This window comes from Prinia subflava, chromosome 4 (genome assembly GCF_021018805.1).
Source record: "Prinia subflava isolate CZ2003 ecotype Zambia chromosome 4, Cam_Psub_1.2, whole genome shotgun sequence".
Lineage (NCBI taxonomy): Eukaryota > Metazoa > Chordata > Aves > Passeriformes > Cisticolidae > Prinia > Prinia subflava.
The window spans coordinates 10,427,604-10,443,493 of record NC_086250.1 but is presented as its reverse complement, the minus strand read 5'-3'; the positions used below and the strand labels follow the sequence as shown (position 1 = coordinate 10,443,493).

The 15,890-nt window shown below is 47.9% G+C and overlaps 1 protein-coding gene across 1 annotated transcript; it reads left to right on the top strand.

Annotated features, from left to right (window-relative positions):
* Window positions 1-4,480: 4,480 nt before the first annotated feature.
* On the top strand, window positions 4,481-6,106 carry LOC134549269 (inositol 1,4,5-trisphosphate receptor-interacting protein-like 1). The gene has a single exon (XM_063394837.1). The coding sequence runs from the start codon at window positions 4,481-4,483 to the stop codon at window positions 6,104-6,106; it is 1,626 nt and encodes a 541-aa protein (XP_063250907.1).
* The last annotated feature ends 9,784 nt before the right edge of the window (window positions 6,107-15,890 follow it).

Genomic DNA, 15,890 nt, shown 5'->3' with positions numbered 1-15,890 from the left:
AGCAGAAAAACTTAGTGTTCCCCAGAGGCCTGGTACACAAGTGGTTGTGGGGAAGCAAGAGGACGTTGTCATGCTCATCCTTCAGAAAAGCAGCAAGCCTGAAACCCAAGTGCACCTTTTACAGCTGCTAATAGGCAAGACTGCCATTTTATAGCATGGGTGGAAGGATATTCTTGTCTTTCTGGGTGCATATCCAATGGTTTCTTCAGCTTCTTTCTAGGATCACTTCCTTCTTTGGCTCTCATGGTACAATTTGCTTTAGAGATTAGGTAATGCCAGAGCTAGAAAGCACAAAGAAATGAAGGCATAATTCAGTTTAATCAAGTATAACAAACTGAACTGCGATATCACAAATAACTACCTAGAAACCATTGGAAAAGAAAAGAACCCCTACGTCTATGTAGTCTTTTAGAGACAGAAATGGCAGTGTTGTTAATGAAAGACTTCTGATGGAAGACTTAATTTGAAATGTGGTGTTTGCCTATTAAAGGAAAATTAACATAAAACCATGCAAAATATCCGTGCTTTTATCTTTGCTCCCTTGTCTACTTCCTTTGCTTTTTTCCCTGTGTTCTTCCAATTCCTTTCCCTGAAGAAAAAGACCCCTCTTTATTGCCTGTTTCCTTCATGAGGCAAGTGTTGAATAAAGGGAATTGAAATTTTCCATCTTCAGGCCCATGTCCTCCATGAATTGAGAATGACTGAGGAGGATAAAATTTTCCTTTTTTTAGAGGCAGTTACATGCCTGGGCAAAAGTCTTTCTCCAAGAGAATTTTTAGAGGGGAAAAGAAAACGTCTGGGCCAGTTACAGTAGTGAAAGGGCAGTTTGGAGGGGACACATTTGATTTCTCAATATCTCTGGGTGGATTTGGAGATGAGAGCTCTTGATGGGGAGCAGAAGCATCAGGGATGTCTGAGGAAGGGCTGTGAGGCTGCTGCTCATGGAAGGGGCGATGCAGAAGGCAGCAAATGCACAACTGAGCTGATCTCAGTAAACACGCAGTTGATGGATGACAAAAGGTGTAGAATGGGGCTGGACACCTTGTTGGACAGAGGGAAAAAGCCCAAGAAACCGTGAGCTCCAAGAAGGGATTGTAGAATCTCTTCCTCTGGGCCACTTTACTGCCAGAGGGACTCAAAGAGCTTCTCCCCCCAGTCCAGATCCTACATGTGGAATGAGAGCCACCTCTTCATTACTGAGCAATATTCTTGTTTTTGTGGGGCACGCAGCTGCTCCTGCCAGAGTATGAGGCCGATTTTCCAGCCATGGTGTGTCAGCCACCGAGCCTCACATCAGCCCTCCACTCTTCCGTTCCAAGTGTGTTCATTCACTCTGCTATCTACAAGCCCTGTTTCCAGGATGCAAACGGCAAGGACGGAGGACTCCTCAGGAGTGTTTAAGCACTGCCAAGCTCCCCATGGCCATTTATACTTGTTTGGTAATTCCCAAGAACAAGCACTTTCCATAAGAAATCCATTGGTTTGTTTTATGTTTTTTGTTTTTTTCCCTGAGGCAACTCAAGTGCTTCAGAAATGCCAGTTAGCTGATGCACACAGTTTTTCTGTAAGGTACGTGTGCACTGGTTTGGGCTGAGGTAGTTTTCTTCACTGTAGCTCATGCATGTTCTGTCCATGTTAGGTTTTGGCAACCAATTGAAGAGGAAGGGTTGTTGTACGTTCTTGTCCCTTTACCTTTTATCCAAGTCACACTGAATTTCTAAGCTACCCCTATGAGAACACCTGCCTTCTGCTCACTGAGCTTATTCCAGGGCTTTCCACCTGTGATCAGGGCCTGCTTAGAGGATTGGACCACACAACAAAATTATACAACACACATCCCTCCTATTTATATTTCTGTATATTATACCCTGCAATGAGAATTGTTTTCTGACACAGCCTGTGGAGTTGCTCTGAACTAGAGTTTGCAGCAGAGGGGGCAGAGCCATTCCATGGAACAAATGGCACCAGTGCTCTGTTCTGAATGGATCTTTTATGAAAATTTTCTTCTACTCAATTCCATTCCATGTGCTCCTGTGGTATTCCTGCTTTACAGTCCTCCAGTTTACCTCGCAAGTTTTTTTGACATGGTTTTTAGTTTGTCTTGGGCCAAGTCCAACAGATGCAGCTAGGCTCACTTTTCTTCATCAACCAGTCCCTTTCCCCATCACTTTGTGGCTGTGATATCCCAGATACTTCACAGGCAACTTAGTACATCTCACTTGAGCCTTCTAAGAGGTGTGAAGCAACTATGAAGTACAAACTTATTTAACCATGTAAGCCAAGTGCTGCCAAAGCAGGAGAGGGTTGTCCTTTTCTGTTCTATTTTAGTTCTTATCCTATAGGAGAATTTCCACCTCCCTTCATACAGATTTGTCTGACTGTGTTTCCTGACCTCTTTGCCATGAGATGAAAATGGTGTCAGGGCTGAGATTCCATTCTTCTGCCAAATGGTTGTCAATTCAAACAGGCAAAGACAGCTTACAAGGAAGCAGTCTTTTTGAGAGGGAAATGTATATTCACGTTACGTTCTTTGCGCCATGCTGAGCATGCCCAGAGAAGAGGACAGTGCCCAACACTTTCTGCATGGCCCCAGAGACAGAGCTTGTTGCTGTGGCAATTTTGCTGGCAGGCAGTTGGACGGCACCTGGGAGTGATAAAAAACCCTGAGACAGAGGGTTCAGCGTGGGATTAATGCTTGCTTGTAGGAAAGTGCCAGACAGAGAGACCCAAAATTGAAGCAGAATATAAGCAGCCCAGCACACCTTGGCCTAGCAACCCTCTCCCCATGTGCCTTCATTTGTTTTTGACCTCCTAGGGAATTCAGGGCTTGCCCAAACTGGGGCCTTGCAGAAGGCAAAGGCCAAGGCAGGGCTCTCCCTTGTGCTGCCAGTGGCATGGAAGGCCTCAGAGCAAGAGGGCATTTCTTGGGTGCAGGGATCCCATCTTCACAGTGTGGCCTTGCAGGTTAGCAAAATGCACACGGACATCCTGGCACCTGGGGAGAGGGTTTGGAATGAAAGTCAGTGACTGGAGTGAAATGTAAATGAAAATGAGCAGGGCAGGAGTGTTGATGTGCCTGAGGGTAGGAAGGCTCTACTCAGGGATCTGGACAGGTGGAATTGATGGCTCAAGTCCGCCTATGTGAGACAGAAGGCGCAGAAGGCTGAGTGCTGCACTTTGGCCTCTCGCAGGCCGTGCAGTGCTCCGGGCTGGGACAAGAGAAGCTGCAATTGGCAAGAAGCCCATGGCATGCCAGCCTCTGTCAGAAGCAGTGTGGCCAGCAGGAGCAGAGCAGTGAGGGTCACCCCCACAGGGCACCGGTGGGCCTGTCCCTCACATCCTGCATTCACTTTTGGTCTCCTTATGACCAGAAAGATGTGCAGGTGCTTGAGTGTGTGCACAGCAGGGGATTGGAGCTGGGGAATGGTGTGGAGCACAAGTGTGATGAAGGAGGGCAGATGGAAGTGGGGCTGTTTAGCAAAGTGCAGAAGTGCCTCATGGGAACATTGCAGTTCTCCAGGGCTCCCTGAAGGGAGGCCGTGGCCAGGTCAGGGTCGTTATATTCCCCACAGAATAAAGAGTATGAGCAGAGGAAATTAGCACAAGTTGTGCCCCAGGAGTTTTCAAGTGGACTCTTTCAACAAAACGCATCTCCCTCTTGGGAACAGGCTGCCCAGGGCAATGGCTGAGTGGCCACCCTCAGAGAGACTGGAAAGTCATGTGGATGTGGCATTTGGGGATGCAGCTGATTGGTGGAGTAGGCAGTGTGAAGTTTGCAGTTGCACTGTGTGATCTGCAGGGTCTTTTCCAAGCTCAGCAATCAGAGATGTAAGTGTAGCTCAGCATGGATTAGAGTCAAGGCTTAGAGGCAATGATCCTCAAGGCTGCCTTCCAACATGGATATCTATGGGACTGGCAAGGGAGGGCAGCTGAGAAGCAAGACAAAGGAAGGAGCAAGAGAAATTCTTGGAAGAAGATTCACTCAAAGGCTGCCTTCAGCAGTCCACCAGGGCCCCTGGGACTGGCTGAGCTGGGCTGGGGACAAAGGGCAGGGCTGGCCTGACTGTGGTGTACTGTGACATGTGTGACATCACGGGGCACAGGTCACAATGGGGGCAGCTGTAAAAGGCCCCAGCATGTAACGTTGGCTCTGTGTTGCTTGGGCAAGCGGTGAGTGCACACGTGGTGGGGAGGCTGGGCTGGGGACAAGGGCCGGGGCAGAAAGGCTGCAGCCAGGGTTGGCTTCTCCCCCTGCATGCAGGGACAGCGCCTGATGGCACAGCCTTGGGCAGGGCACCGTGATGCTGCTGTTGCTGTTGCTGGTGCTTGGGAAGCAGGACAGGCCTCACTGCTTGCCAGCTGTCTGGGGCCCTATCCTTCCTGTCCCCACATTCCTGGCATTGCCATCCCTGCTGTCCCCACTGCCTGCTGCCTCCCTCCCAGCACCACTGAAGGCCTTCTCTCCCTCCTCTTGCAGACCATGGATACCTGGGTATTGTGGTTCTTGCTCTTGCAAAGCGTACTGCATTACCCACAGCCCGTGGGTGATGGCTTGGACAAGGCGACACGTCTGCGAATGGAGGCACGTGCAAGGTTCCAGGAAGAGGTGAAGATGCGTCTGGAGATGGAGGTGGAGCAGCTGGCTCTGGAGCAGGAGTTGGAGCAGCTGGCCCTGGAGCAGAGTGTCTGGGCCCGGAGAGACCTGCCGTGGTCTGCCTTGCAGCACTGGCAGGTCTGGGCTCCTGCTGGACGGGTGCTCCTTGTCTTGGCCCTGTGGTATATCTGGAGTAAAAGGAGCCTGAGGAGAGAAGAGCGTGAAGAGGACAACGATGTGAATGGGGAGGAAAACGGCAATGATGCTGGACATGGCCAGGAAGTGGACAACATTGCTGCAAATGAAGAAGGTGCTGGTGGAAATGAAGTTGGCAATGAGGCTGCAAATGCAGCTGTTGGAAATGAAGCTGATAACCGTGATGAGGATGATGAGATTGGAAGAATGTTACTGCAGCGCATCCAGTGGCCTGTGCAGGACCTGGAGAGAGGGTGCCGGTGGACAGCTATCTTGATGGAGAGTTTGGCATTTTACTTTCACCACATCTTGTCCTCCACTTTCTACCCGGTCCTGCATGAAGCCATTGCGGTGGGCAGTGCCTTTGAGGGTTGGAGTCCCCGTGAGCAGGATGTTGTGTACCAGGTGCTTATACCCATGACTCCTCCCCGAGGGCACAGCTTCCACCTGGAGACGGACACTGAAGGGCAGAGGAGCGAGCTGAACTTCCGCATCCGTGTGGAGCAGGTGTGCACCTGCGGGAGGGAGCAGCAGGACGAGCAGGTGCTGTGCCTCCTGCACCACCCCGACGAGGAACTGGAGGGCGACGAGCATCCCAACGTCCTTCAGTCCCTGTGCAGAGACTCCTACCTGGATGTGGAGAAAACCGCCCGCTGGTTCTGCCAGCTGATGAGAGCAATCTGGCCAGCCTTGCCTCAGGCACACAATTGGCATTTAGTGCTGCTGCCCTCCAGGCGCTCCTGCCAATTCAAGGTGAGCAATGGCCAAGAAAGCTTCCGGATTGAGATGCTGTTTGGGGTGCGGGAAGACAACACCGACATCTTTGCAAGCAGCGAGCCAAGGCAAGGCTACACCCCAAGCACAATCTGGCCAGAGAGCTATGCCGTGGCAGAGATTAAGTTCTTCAGGTACATCACCAGGCGGGCTCCCCCGGACAGCTTGCACCTCAAATGCCTGCAGTTCTTCACCCGTCTTCAGCTGGGCTTAGGCATTGACACCTATACCATGAAGACCATTGTCATGCACATCCTCAGCACCTTGCCTGCGTCATCTTGGACCACCAGGCATTTTGTGAGGCGACTGATGGATATCAGCGAGAACCTGCACGTATGTATAGGAATGAGACGCCTCAACCACTTCATTATTGGCAACCAGAGGCTTCCCCAGGGGATCAATTTGCCCCTACATGTCCTGCTGGCCAGGCAATACAATCTTTTCCATCACCTGCAGCTGGATCCGGTTGCCCACTCACAGGCAATGAGTCAGTACATGGATCTGCGCGAGTCGCTCCACCGGATCCTGAACGACGAAGACTGAAAGAGGTTCTCGTGCACAGAGCTGTGCTTGTGAGGCTCACACCTGGTGGCAGAGAAGCAGCTGACAGGACACGGGAGAAGAGGGCAGAATGTGGGTGACAGAGAGGGAAGGGAAAGCGCTTCCTAGCAGCACTGTGCCATCAGCAGCAGCAGTGTTGTCTCAACAGTCTCCCCAGCACTGCATCCAGTGATGTCCAGGTTGGCTCCAAAGAATGAGGAAAGACAAGTGGAAATGCTATGATTTCTGCTTTTGCTCTCAGGGCAGTGTGTGGAGAATCTCCAGCTCGGGGAGAAGCTGACACAGGCCTGAGCGTGCGGGCACGCACAAGGCACTGCTCCATGGGCAGTGGCAGTGTCTGCCACGCCTTTCCTCTAGAGCAAAAGCACCCTCGGGGAGTCCAAGCAGATGGAGCTGAAGAGGCCGTGGCCAGGGCACTTGTGTGACACAGTCCCATTGCCACCAGAACTGGGACTGCTCCCACCTCCTTCTCAGAGTCCATCTTCCCTCTGAGAGCTTCACCGTGTGCAAAGTTGCCCATCTCCGGATCCCAGACGAGTGAAGGTTGGAAAGGAGCAGCAGTGGGATCAACTGGTTGAGGGCTGCTCCAGCAGGGTCTTCCTGAAGAGCCTTGCAAAGGATTGCCTCCACCTGGGTGTTGATTATCTCCAGCGAGGAAGATTCCACAATCTGTGGGCAATGCCCGGGATCTGTCAACGCAGCGTGTTTCTCCTTGTCCTGGGAAGGGAAACCGTTTGGTCAGCATTGTACCAACCGTGTTGGAGCTGACCTGAAAATTTGTAGATATAGGAATCTTAGATTTTTGTTTCATATAGATATATCTATTGTATATTGATATGGTATATTATAAACTTCTCAATTAACATATCAAAAAGTAATGTAAGGAAGCCAATACAGTAATAGAAACAATAACAAAGATATGAAATATGATGTCACGAGAAAAATATTAGAAAAGAAGACATATTTTTATATATCGTGATCTATTTATAGGATGATATAAAATTCTTCTATCATGATGTAAATCAGATTACAATGAGTTGAATATGTAATTCTGTTTAACCAATATGATATAGCACATATTTAGTATGACTATCTGTTGTGTATATCTATGTATATGTATACATTAATGCTCTTTGGGCATTTATAGCTGGAAAGATTTTGATGAAATGGATCTATTTCTACCACATAGAACATGTTTATTACATAGGTTACATTTATATGGAATATATTACATATAGGATAGTATTTTTTTCTATACAAGTAAAGCCCTAGGCTTTGTCTCTGTCTTTTGGGGACACAGGATGATGTTCTATAGTAAGTGCATGTGAAAAATATGGGATGTTAATTTGTGTTCTTATGGGTAATGGCATGTTAGAAAATAGAAAAACCACTGTATATATGTTATACGAGAATATAGTCTTAAGTTTCAGTCTGCCTTGGAATTCACGGAGACGGAGGCAGGCACCAGCCTGGAATTTCCATTTAGGAAGGAGACCAAGGATTTATGGGAAAGCCTGGCCTTCTCTTTGGCATCAGAAAGAAGGACACATTAAGATAAGCAATCAGTTCTTCCACCATGGATGGCAGAGTCATCAGAGCACTATCATCAGCCATCAGAGCACCGTCATCAGAGCACCATCATGGTCAAAATCTCCAGAAATGAACTCTTTCCATTCATAAACTTTGGTGCCTATTGACTCACAGGAAACCAAAGACTGACGTTTTAAAAGGGAGGAGGAAACTCTTTTCAGCTCAGCGGCGAAGACTATGAATTCGAATAACCAGCCTAAAAACAAAAGGACTATGAGGGAATTATTGCCAGAGGCGGAATAAAGTGTATAAAATCCTAACCCAGAACAAGGCCAATTGGTGAACTCAGGGGGGAGAGCAGATGTCCCAGTTCACCACTGACGATTCCCCGGGTCAATCATCAGTGTAACTCCCCTGGGGGAGGGTTTGCCGAAATTCTGTAATTCGATCCTTTTTAATAAACCAAAAATTATATTTCTAATTGGACTACTGTATTGGCATTTATAACAGCGCATTTATGAGCGCCAGGCTGGAAAGTGCTGTGCCCTTGATTCAATAAACTTCAGTATGGCAGAATCTGGATGGTGCTAGACTTTGTTGATCTCAAGCAGCCCTAGAGCATTGGTAAATCTGACAAGCTGTCAGTCTGGGCTTGTGGGGCGTCTCCTTGAACTGAGCCAAACTTTCAGCGCTGACTGGGTTGTGATCAGAAATTGAGGCCAGCTGTCCGTGGCCCCTGTGATGACAGAATGCCAGAAGAGCTTGGCCTGGGAGGGTGACGCGGCCTGGGGGTGTGCGGCCGAAGCCCGCTGACCACCTGAGGTCAGTTCTGTTGAGTCTTCGGCGGGCCGCGCCCTTCTGTGGCAAGTTGTCTTTAAAAAGACACTCTCTGCCTCAGAGGCACAGGCTCGCTACAGTGATTCAGCTCTTTTGTGAAAGGGTCGCCTAGGCAACCCCAGCAGCTCTGTGCCAGCAGAGGGAGAGGGAGCTGGTAAGCTAGTAAGCAGTTTTGCCCACAGATCCAGAGCCCAGGCGGCGCAGAAAGGAGAGGCGGGAGCCAGGAGATCTCCGGGGCTTCTTTATTTGGAGGCTGGAACTGGCGACATCAGAAGGACCGAAGACCCCAGGGGTCTAAAACACTGTGCTTTTATGGGGTTGGAAAGGGGTGTGGTTTTCTCTTAGGGCCAATCGCAGGGCGGATTGAGAAGTTCTCCAATCAGAGAGAGGATTGAAAAGTTCACCAATCAAGGAGCGAGGATGAGGAACTCTCCAATCACGGAGGGGATTGTGAAACGGCCCAATCAGGGGAGGGATTGAAAATGCACCAACCACGGTGCGAGAACAGGGTGAAGTAACTTTTTAGCCAATGTCTGCGGGACAGTAACTTTGAACCAATAGGGGAGGACTATCAAACTTTTGGCCAATGAGGGAGGGGAGAACAACTAACTTTGAAGTAACCGGGAAAACAGTTACCTTTATGGGAAAACCTAACTGTGGAATTGCTGTTACAACACACTCTCCCTCCAAGGGAGAGTGTCGCTCTCTTCTTGGATTTCCCACCTCCCACAACTCCCCCTTTTTTATTTATTAAAAAAATTTCTGCAGCTGCTTTTCTGAAGCCCCTAACTAAACAGGTAAACATTAATAACACGATAACTATGACAATAACAAACCAAAGTAACTGATTTAAAACTGCAGCAACCCATCCTTCTAATCAGAAGTGTCCAAACAAGTTCTGGAACCATTCTGGGTCTTTCTCAGTTTTTAGTTCTTTGACTTCTTCTTTCAGTAGCTGAATTTTCTTCAGAATAGACTCGCTATGGCTTGATAAATTAAAGCAGCATAGTCCATCAAATTCTTCGCAGCCGTGTCCGTGTAGCAAAAGGAGATAATCAATGGCTGCTCGGTTCTGCAGCGTGGCGTGCCTGGTGGTCTCTTCGTCTTCTAAAAGCTCACTCAATGCCTGTGATGTCTTGTTGGCCTGCTTACTGAGCCAGCACCCCAAATGTTCAATCTCCCCTAAACTCTTTGCCGCTGCCACCCACGGCAGGAAGATTGAGACTGCAATTCTTTTTGATTTGGGCCAAGAGTAGAATGTGGCATCACAATTTTCGTCAAATGGATGGTACGATCTCTTTTGGCGCGCCAATCTGGTGCTATTTCTTTTCCATTCTTGCAGCATGGTGGTGTTTGGGGTGAGGGTGGTAAGCCGACCAAAAGTACATGGACCCCCTCGTATTCTGGAAGGGAGACCTGCCCACGCCCTATCTCCGCAAATGAGGAAGACACCCTTAGGGAGAGCTCTGGGATGAAGAAATCCTGATGTATCAAATGCGACTTTTGCTGTGTGGTTGCACCAGGCGGCCGAGTTATACTTTTTGTTTAAGGGGGTCAAATCAAATTTGTAACTGACGCTCGGATTTTGGAGATAAAAATTAAAACAATTGCTTGCTCTAGCTGACCCTAGTAGGTCTAGTTCTTGGGGCTCTAGACTTTTGTCTGGTCTTTCCGAATTAAAATGTTCTGGTGCAACTTTTGGTAATTGCGCTACCCACTTTTCCCAGGCCTCCCTAGCTGGCCACTTAGGTGCTGTGGGCGGAGCGGGCCACCTTCCAGCGAGGGGATGTGGCGGTCTTAGATCTTGGATGTTAAACGGCATTCCTACCAGGCATGAGGACAGAGGGCTGGTGACTGAGCCCATTGACAAACATAGGTTGTCCTGTTGTAGTGTCTTTGCTAATGTCACCCAGACGTTTTCGGGTGGTTGTCCGACTTGCCACGCTTTAATTCCTGCTATCAGGCAGAACAGGAAGAGTACCAGCATGTTTTCACGTTGCAACTAGATTTCACCTGAAACGGTTCCCTTGGGTTGCTGCTAAATAAACATAAAACACAAATTAGAACTTTTGTACAACGTTAAGTCAACAACTGCAATGACTAGGGTTGGTATAACTTGGAAGGTGGGTTCAGGAACATGGGGTTCAGGGAATTAAACTTCTGTGTCCTGTAAATAATTGTCCTTGTCCCCCCCTTCACTTTGGTCCTCTCCCTCCTCCTCCCCCATTTGAAAAACTGAGAAGACGGCATTAATAGCTCGTCTGCGGTAATATAGATATAAAATATGGAAAACTAAAGGCAAGGAGACTCCTATGACTATAGCGATATAGAAAAAGGGGGAACGAAAAATGTGTGTAACAGAGGCATCTGATTTTGCTTCTCGATTGGTTTGTTGCTGTGGTGTAATAGTAGATAAAGTGGAGATGGTGCTTGTGTGCGGAGCCTTGGATGTAGTGCTTTTAATTAGCAAATTTACATCTTTGCACTTGTCTTGCTGCATTTGTAGAGAATTTTTCCATGGTACTGAGTGTACTACAAAGCTACACAATTCGTGGTGTTGTTCATTCTGTTTGATTTCCACGTCCATCACATAGGTGACTCCAGCGCGAATCTGTTTTTCTGCTCTTAAAATCCTCACAATCTGGCTTGGAGACTTGTGACGGTGGTTCAGGTCATGCTGCTGCAGGGCAAATTGCAACACCTTTTGTGCGGTAACATCTGACTCTGGATGAGTTATCTCACGAGTTTTGCTGTGCACTGCGGACACACAGATGAGTGCAGTGAAAGCAAGCACCAGTTTCATGGTTGCAGGTTGTAAGGAGCCTCTGCATTTAAAGAGCAATAAAAAACAGTGTTAGTGATAATTCAACACAACTTTAGCAAAATAAAATTCTTAAAATTGGAGGGAAGAGGGAAAGGATCAGGACAAACAGGGGAGGGACTAAAGGAGAATAGTTCTCTTGATGAAGTGGTCGTTGTTTTCAGCATGTGTGATGTCTCTTGCTCATCGAGCGTGTCACTGGTTGATGCCTTGCTTGATCTTGTATGTTCTTTTTCTTTCTTATCTTCCAGCTGACAGTTCTTTGTTCTTCGTCTTGTTCTGTGCGTGACTCAGGAGAAACTACATTAGGCTCATGGGGTTCAAGGTACGGTTTAACACATTTGGCTGGGACCCACTTTGGTCCTGAGGGCATGGACACACAAGCGTATCCACATCCCCAAGTTACTAATTGATGTGGCCCTGTAATTTGTTGTGTTTGTGGGTCTTTCACTAATACTGGGGGTTTCTCTTGTAGTTTAGCTTGTGTGGTGTTACTAAAGTGCCTTATCACTGGGGGGTTCGGTTCAGCCTCTGAGCAATTAAGAAAATTGATCACATAAAGTGCCTTACAGAGTCTTTCTATAGGGGAAAGTGCTTTTGTGCTCTCTTGTTGTTGGTGGAGTACCTTTTTTATGCTCTGGTGCATTCTCTCCACTATAGATTGCCCTGTAGGTGAATGAGGGATGCCTGTAGTGTGTTGAATTCCCCATTCTTGAAAAAATGTCTCAAGATGTTTAGATATGTAAGCAGGTCCATTGTCAGTTTTTATTTTCTGTGGGACCCCTAAAGTGGCGAACGCCATCATGAGGTGTCTTTTAACAAATTTGGCGTTTTCTCCTGAATGTACGGAGGCAAAAACCGCTCCAGAAAAAGTGTCCACAGACACATGTACATATTTAAGTCGTCCAAAAGACGTAACATGTGTTACGTCCATTTGCCACAGGTCATTGCTGTTGAGGCCTCTTGGATTCACCCCTCTGTCCAAGAAGGGTACCTGATATGTTTGACATTGAGGGCAAGTCGCTACTATGGACTTTGCTTGTTCTTTTGTTAAGTGAAACATCTTCATTAGTGATGGTGTATTTTGGTGATAGAACTGGTGAGATAATTTTGCTTGTTGAAATGTATCTGGCAATGTAGGTGTTTGTGCTGCCATAGCAAGCGCGTCAGCTCTATTGTTTCCCTCTGTGATGGCTCCTGGGAGGTCAGTGTGTGACCTAACGTGCATGACATGGAATGGTTGCTTTCTGTGGGAGATAAGAAATATTAATTGAGAAAGCAACTGGAAAAGTTTTTTATTTGACACCTCTCTCAAAATAGCGTGTTCTGCCCTCATGGCTACTCCTGCTACGTATGCCGAATCTGTGACCAAATTAAAAGGTTGGTTTTTGAATTTCTTGAAGGCCCTGACAACGGCTGCTAATTCTGCAATTTGTGGAGAACCCTCCACAACTTGAACGTCGGACTCCCACTTCCGCGTTCTGGGGTCTTCCCAAGTCATAACTGACTTGTGTGAAGACCCTGAGCCGTCTGTAAGAACTGTCACGGCATCGAGAGGGACCTTACTTTGGATGAATTTGGGAACCAAACATAACTCTGCTTTAAACAACTTGTGGCCAGGATAGTGAATTGATATTTTTCCTGAGTAGCTATCGAGGGCAAACTGGAGGTTGTCATTGTTCCGGAGCAGAAACTCAAGCTCTTCGGAAGTGGCCAAAGGCATGTAGATGCACGCAAAGTCACACCCTGCAAGAGAGCGGAGGCGGGCGCTCCCTTTTCTAATGACAGAGGGTATGAACTCTTGGGGGGTGGTGACAGTTTTTGTGGACCTGGCATGTAGGAAGATCCATTCAAGGATCAACAGTGGATCTTTTAACTGGGGATCCCATTGAAATATCACACCACTGATATGAGGAGCTCTACCCAGCACTGCGAGGAGGAAAGGTAAGGATGGGTCATACCTGTGCGCCTGCCGTTCAGAGAGAGTGTCTTGCACGACTGCGATGGCTTGCCTGGCCTCTGGTGTTAAAGATCTCGGCGAGTTCAGGTTGTTGTCTCCCCTTAATAGGTTGAATAGAGGCGCGAGGTCCTCTGAGGAGATGCCGAGAAGAGGCCGGACCCAGTTGATCGATCCACATAGTTGTTGCAAGTCGTGCAGCGTCTTAGGATTGGTGTTGATGACAAGCGGCTGGGGCACGATGGTCTGCTCCCGCACTCGCAGTCCGAGGTAGCTCCATGGGCTTGTAAGTTGTATTTTCTCCTGTTGGATCTCAAATCCAGCGCTTTCTACTGTGGTAATAGTCGTTGTCAGTAGAGTCTGTAAAGTCTGTGAGTCTTTGGCACATAATAATAGGTCATCCATATAGTGTAATAAAATACAATCTGGGAACTGTTCACGAATAGGTGATAAAATGCGAGCCACATACCATTGGCAAATTGAAGGACTTGCTTTCATTCCTTGCGGTAACACCAGCCAATGATATCTCTGGAGAGGAGCTTGTCGATTGGGGGAAGGAACTGAAAAAGCAAATCTGGGTGCATCTGCGGGATGGAGGGGGATGTTAAAGAAACAGTCTTTGATATCAATGACCGCGAGGGGCCAATTCCTGGGGAGCATCATTGGCGATGGCATGCCTGGTTGGAGAGGGCCAAAGTCTTCAATAATATCATTAACTTTCCGGAGATCCTGTAAAAGTCTCCATTTATCTTTTCCAGGCTTTTTAATGACAAACAATGGGGTATTCCAGGGGCTGTTAGACGGTGTAATGTGGCCTTTTGCAAGCTGTTCATCGACCAACAATCTCAATGCGCGCAACTTTTCTTCTGAGAGGGGCCACTGATCAACCCACACGGGGTCGTCTTTCTTCCATGTGAGCTGCGGGATGTTACAAGCGCGCTCATCAGTGGCCCCAACTAAAAATCCCTGCAGTTAATCTGCAGTGATGCGCCCCACTGGGATAGGACATCCCGTCCCCACAGAGTGATTGGAGCTCTTACTACAAAAGGTCTGATGGTTGCGACCTTGCCTTCCGGCCCACTTACGACTACATTACGTTTGGAGCGCCATGAGGTTGCAACGCCCCCAATACCTGAAATCATGCCTGCCACGGGTTCTAGCTCCCAGTCGGCAGGCCATTCTGATCTTGCGATGATGGTCACGTCCGCTCCCGTGTCTGCCATCCCGAGTCTTTTTACCTTTTCACCTTTGGAAACTAGTGTACATTTAATGATGGGTTTGTTTGCCCCAATGACTTTCACCCAAAAAGCGGTAGGATTTACTGGAACTACATCAGGGAGATTTCGGGGAAGTAAAAATGCTTGAGCCAAGGGAACTCCAGCGGGTAAAAAATAAGGATAATCTAAACACAAAATTGAAATAAAAATTTCCTCTCCGGGCTCTAGCGTTTGCACTTCTGGGATAACTGCGATTTCTGGTGGTTTGTGTAAAGGGTCTCCAATAACTAAAATGTCCCAGGGACCGTTAAGAGGTGCCCGTTTCCCAGTGGTAATTTTATACACAGAGTCATTTTCAAGTTGAATAGAGAGGTCACTCACCAGCTCCCGTCTGGTCCCCACCTGTACCGCGGCGTAAACTGAGTCTTCTTCATCTCCGCTGGTATCTTTTCCTTGGGGGTCTGTGGCCCGTGGGGGAACTGGTCGGAGTCGGTGTGTCCAGGGACGCGAACGGTGCGAGGAGGACGAGACGGCTGGGAATTTGGTGTCTTCGCGTGGCGCCGGTCCGCGCTCAGCCGGGAGTTTCCCGGCTGCCAGCTTCTCCTAGGGTTGCTGCGCAACCAATTATGATCTTTTGTATGGTCCAACACCATGTTCTTTTCCGGACAGTCCTTCATAAAATGTCCAATATTTCCACAATTAAAACATCTGGAGTTTTCTTTTGATGATACTACGGCAAAAGCTCCAGAGACACCTTGGGCAATTCCCTGTGCAACTGCTTGGGCCACTGTGTTCTCGGTGGAATTATGTTTGACACAGGCTTCTATCATTTGATCTACGGTTGGAGGTGGGTCAAGGGGCAAGGATCTGAGTACCGCCTTGGTGCTCGCATTAGCATTAATCATCGCTAATTTAGTTAGCATTTCTTTTTGCACCTCTTTGCTCTCTAGTTGTTTTTCTAGAGCAACTTTTAGTCTGCCTATGAATTTTATAAATGATTCTTCAGGACCTTGCGTGATATGTGTGAAGCTCTGTGTTGGAATGGAATCATCAGGTGTAAGCAAGAGTGCTGATTTTGCGGCCATCGTGATGTCAAGCATTGCAGTTTCTGGGATATTAGTTTTATCTTGTGGCTTAAAGAAGTTCCCTTCGCCAGCAATCTGCTCTAAGTTTAATTGAGGTTTGTTCGGATCGTTTTGATATGTAGTGACCAATGTTCCTAATTGCCGTTTCCAATTTCTTTCCCATAACATGTACTCCGCTGGGGAGAGCAGACATCCCATAATGTTTTTGATGTCGTGCGGGATTAATGTGTGAGCGGCGAAGGTAGCTTCCAATAAGTTCTTAAAATTATGGGATCCTCTGCCATGTTCCTTGGCAGCCTTGCACAATTCTTTTAATTGA

Bases quoted from the DNA above. Each gene is read 5' to 3' on its own strand.
- LOC134549269 (XM_063394837.1), top strand. From the start codon at position 4,481: ATGGATACCTGGGTATTGTGGTTCTTGCTCTTGCAAAGCGTACTGCAT.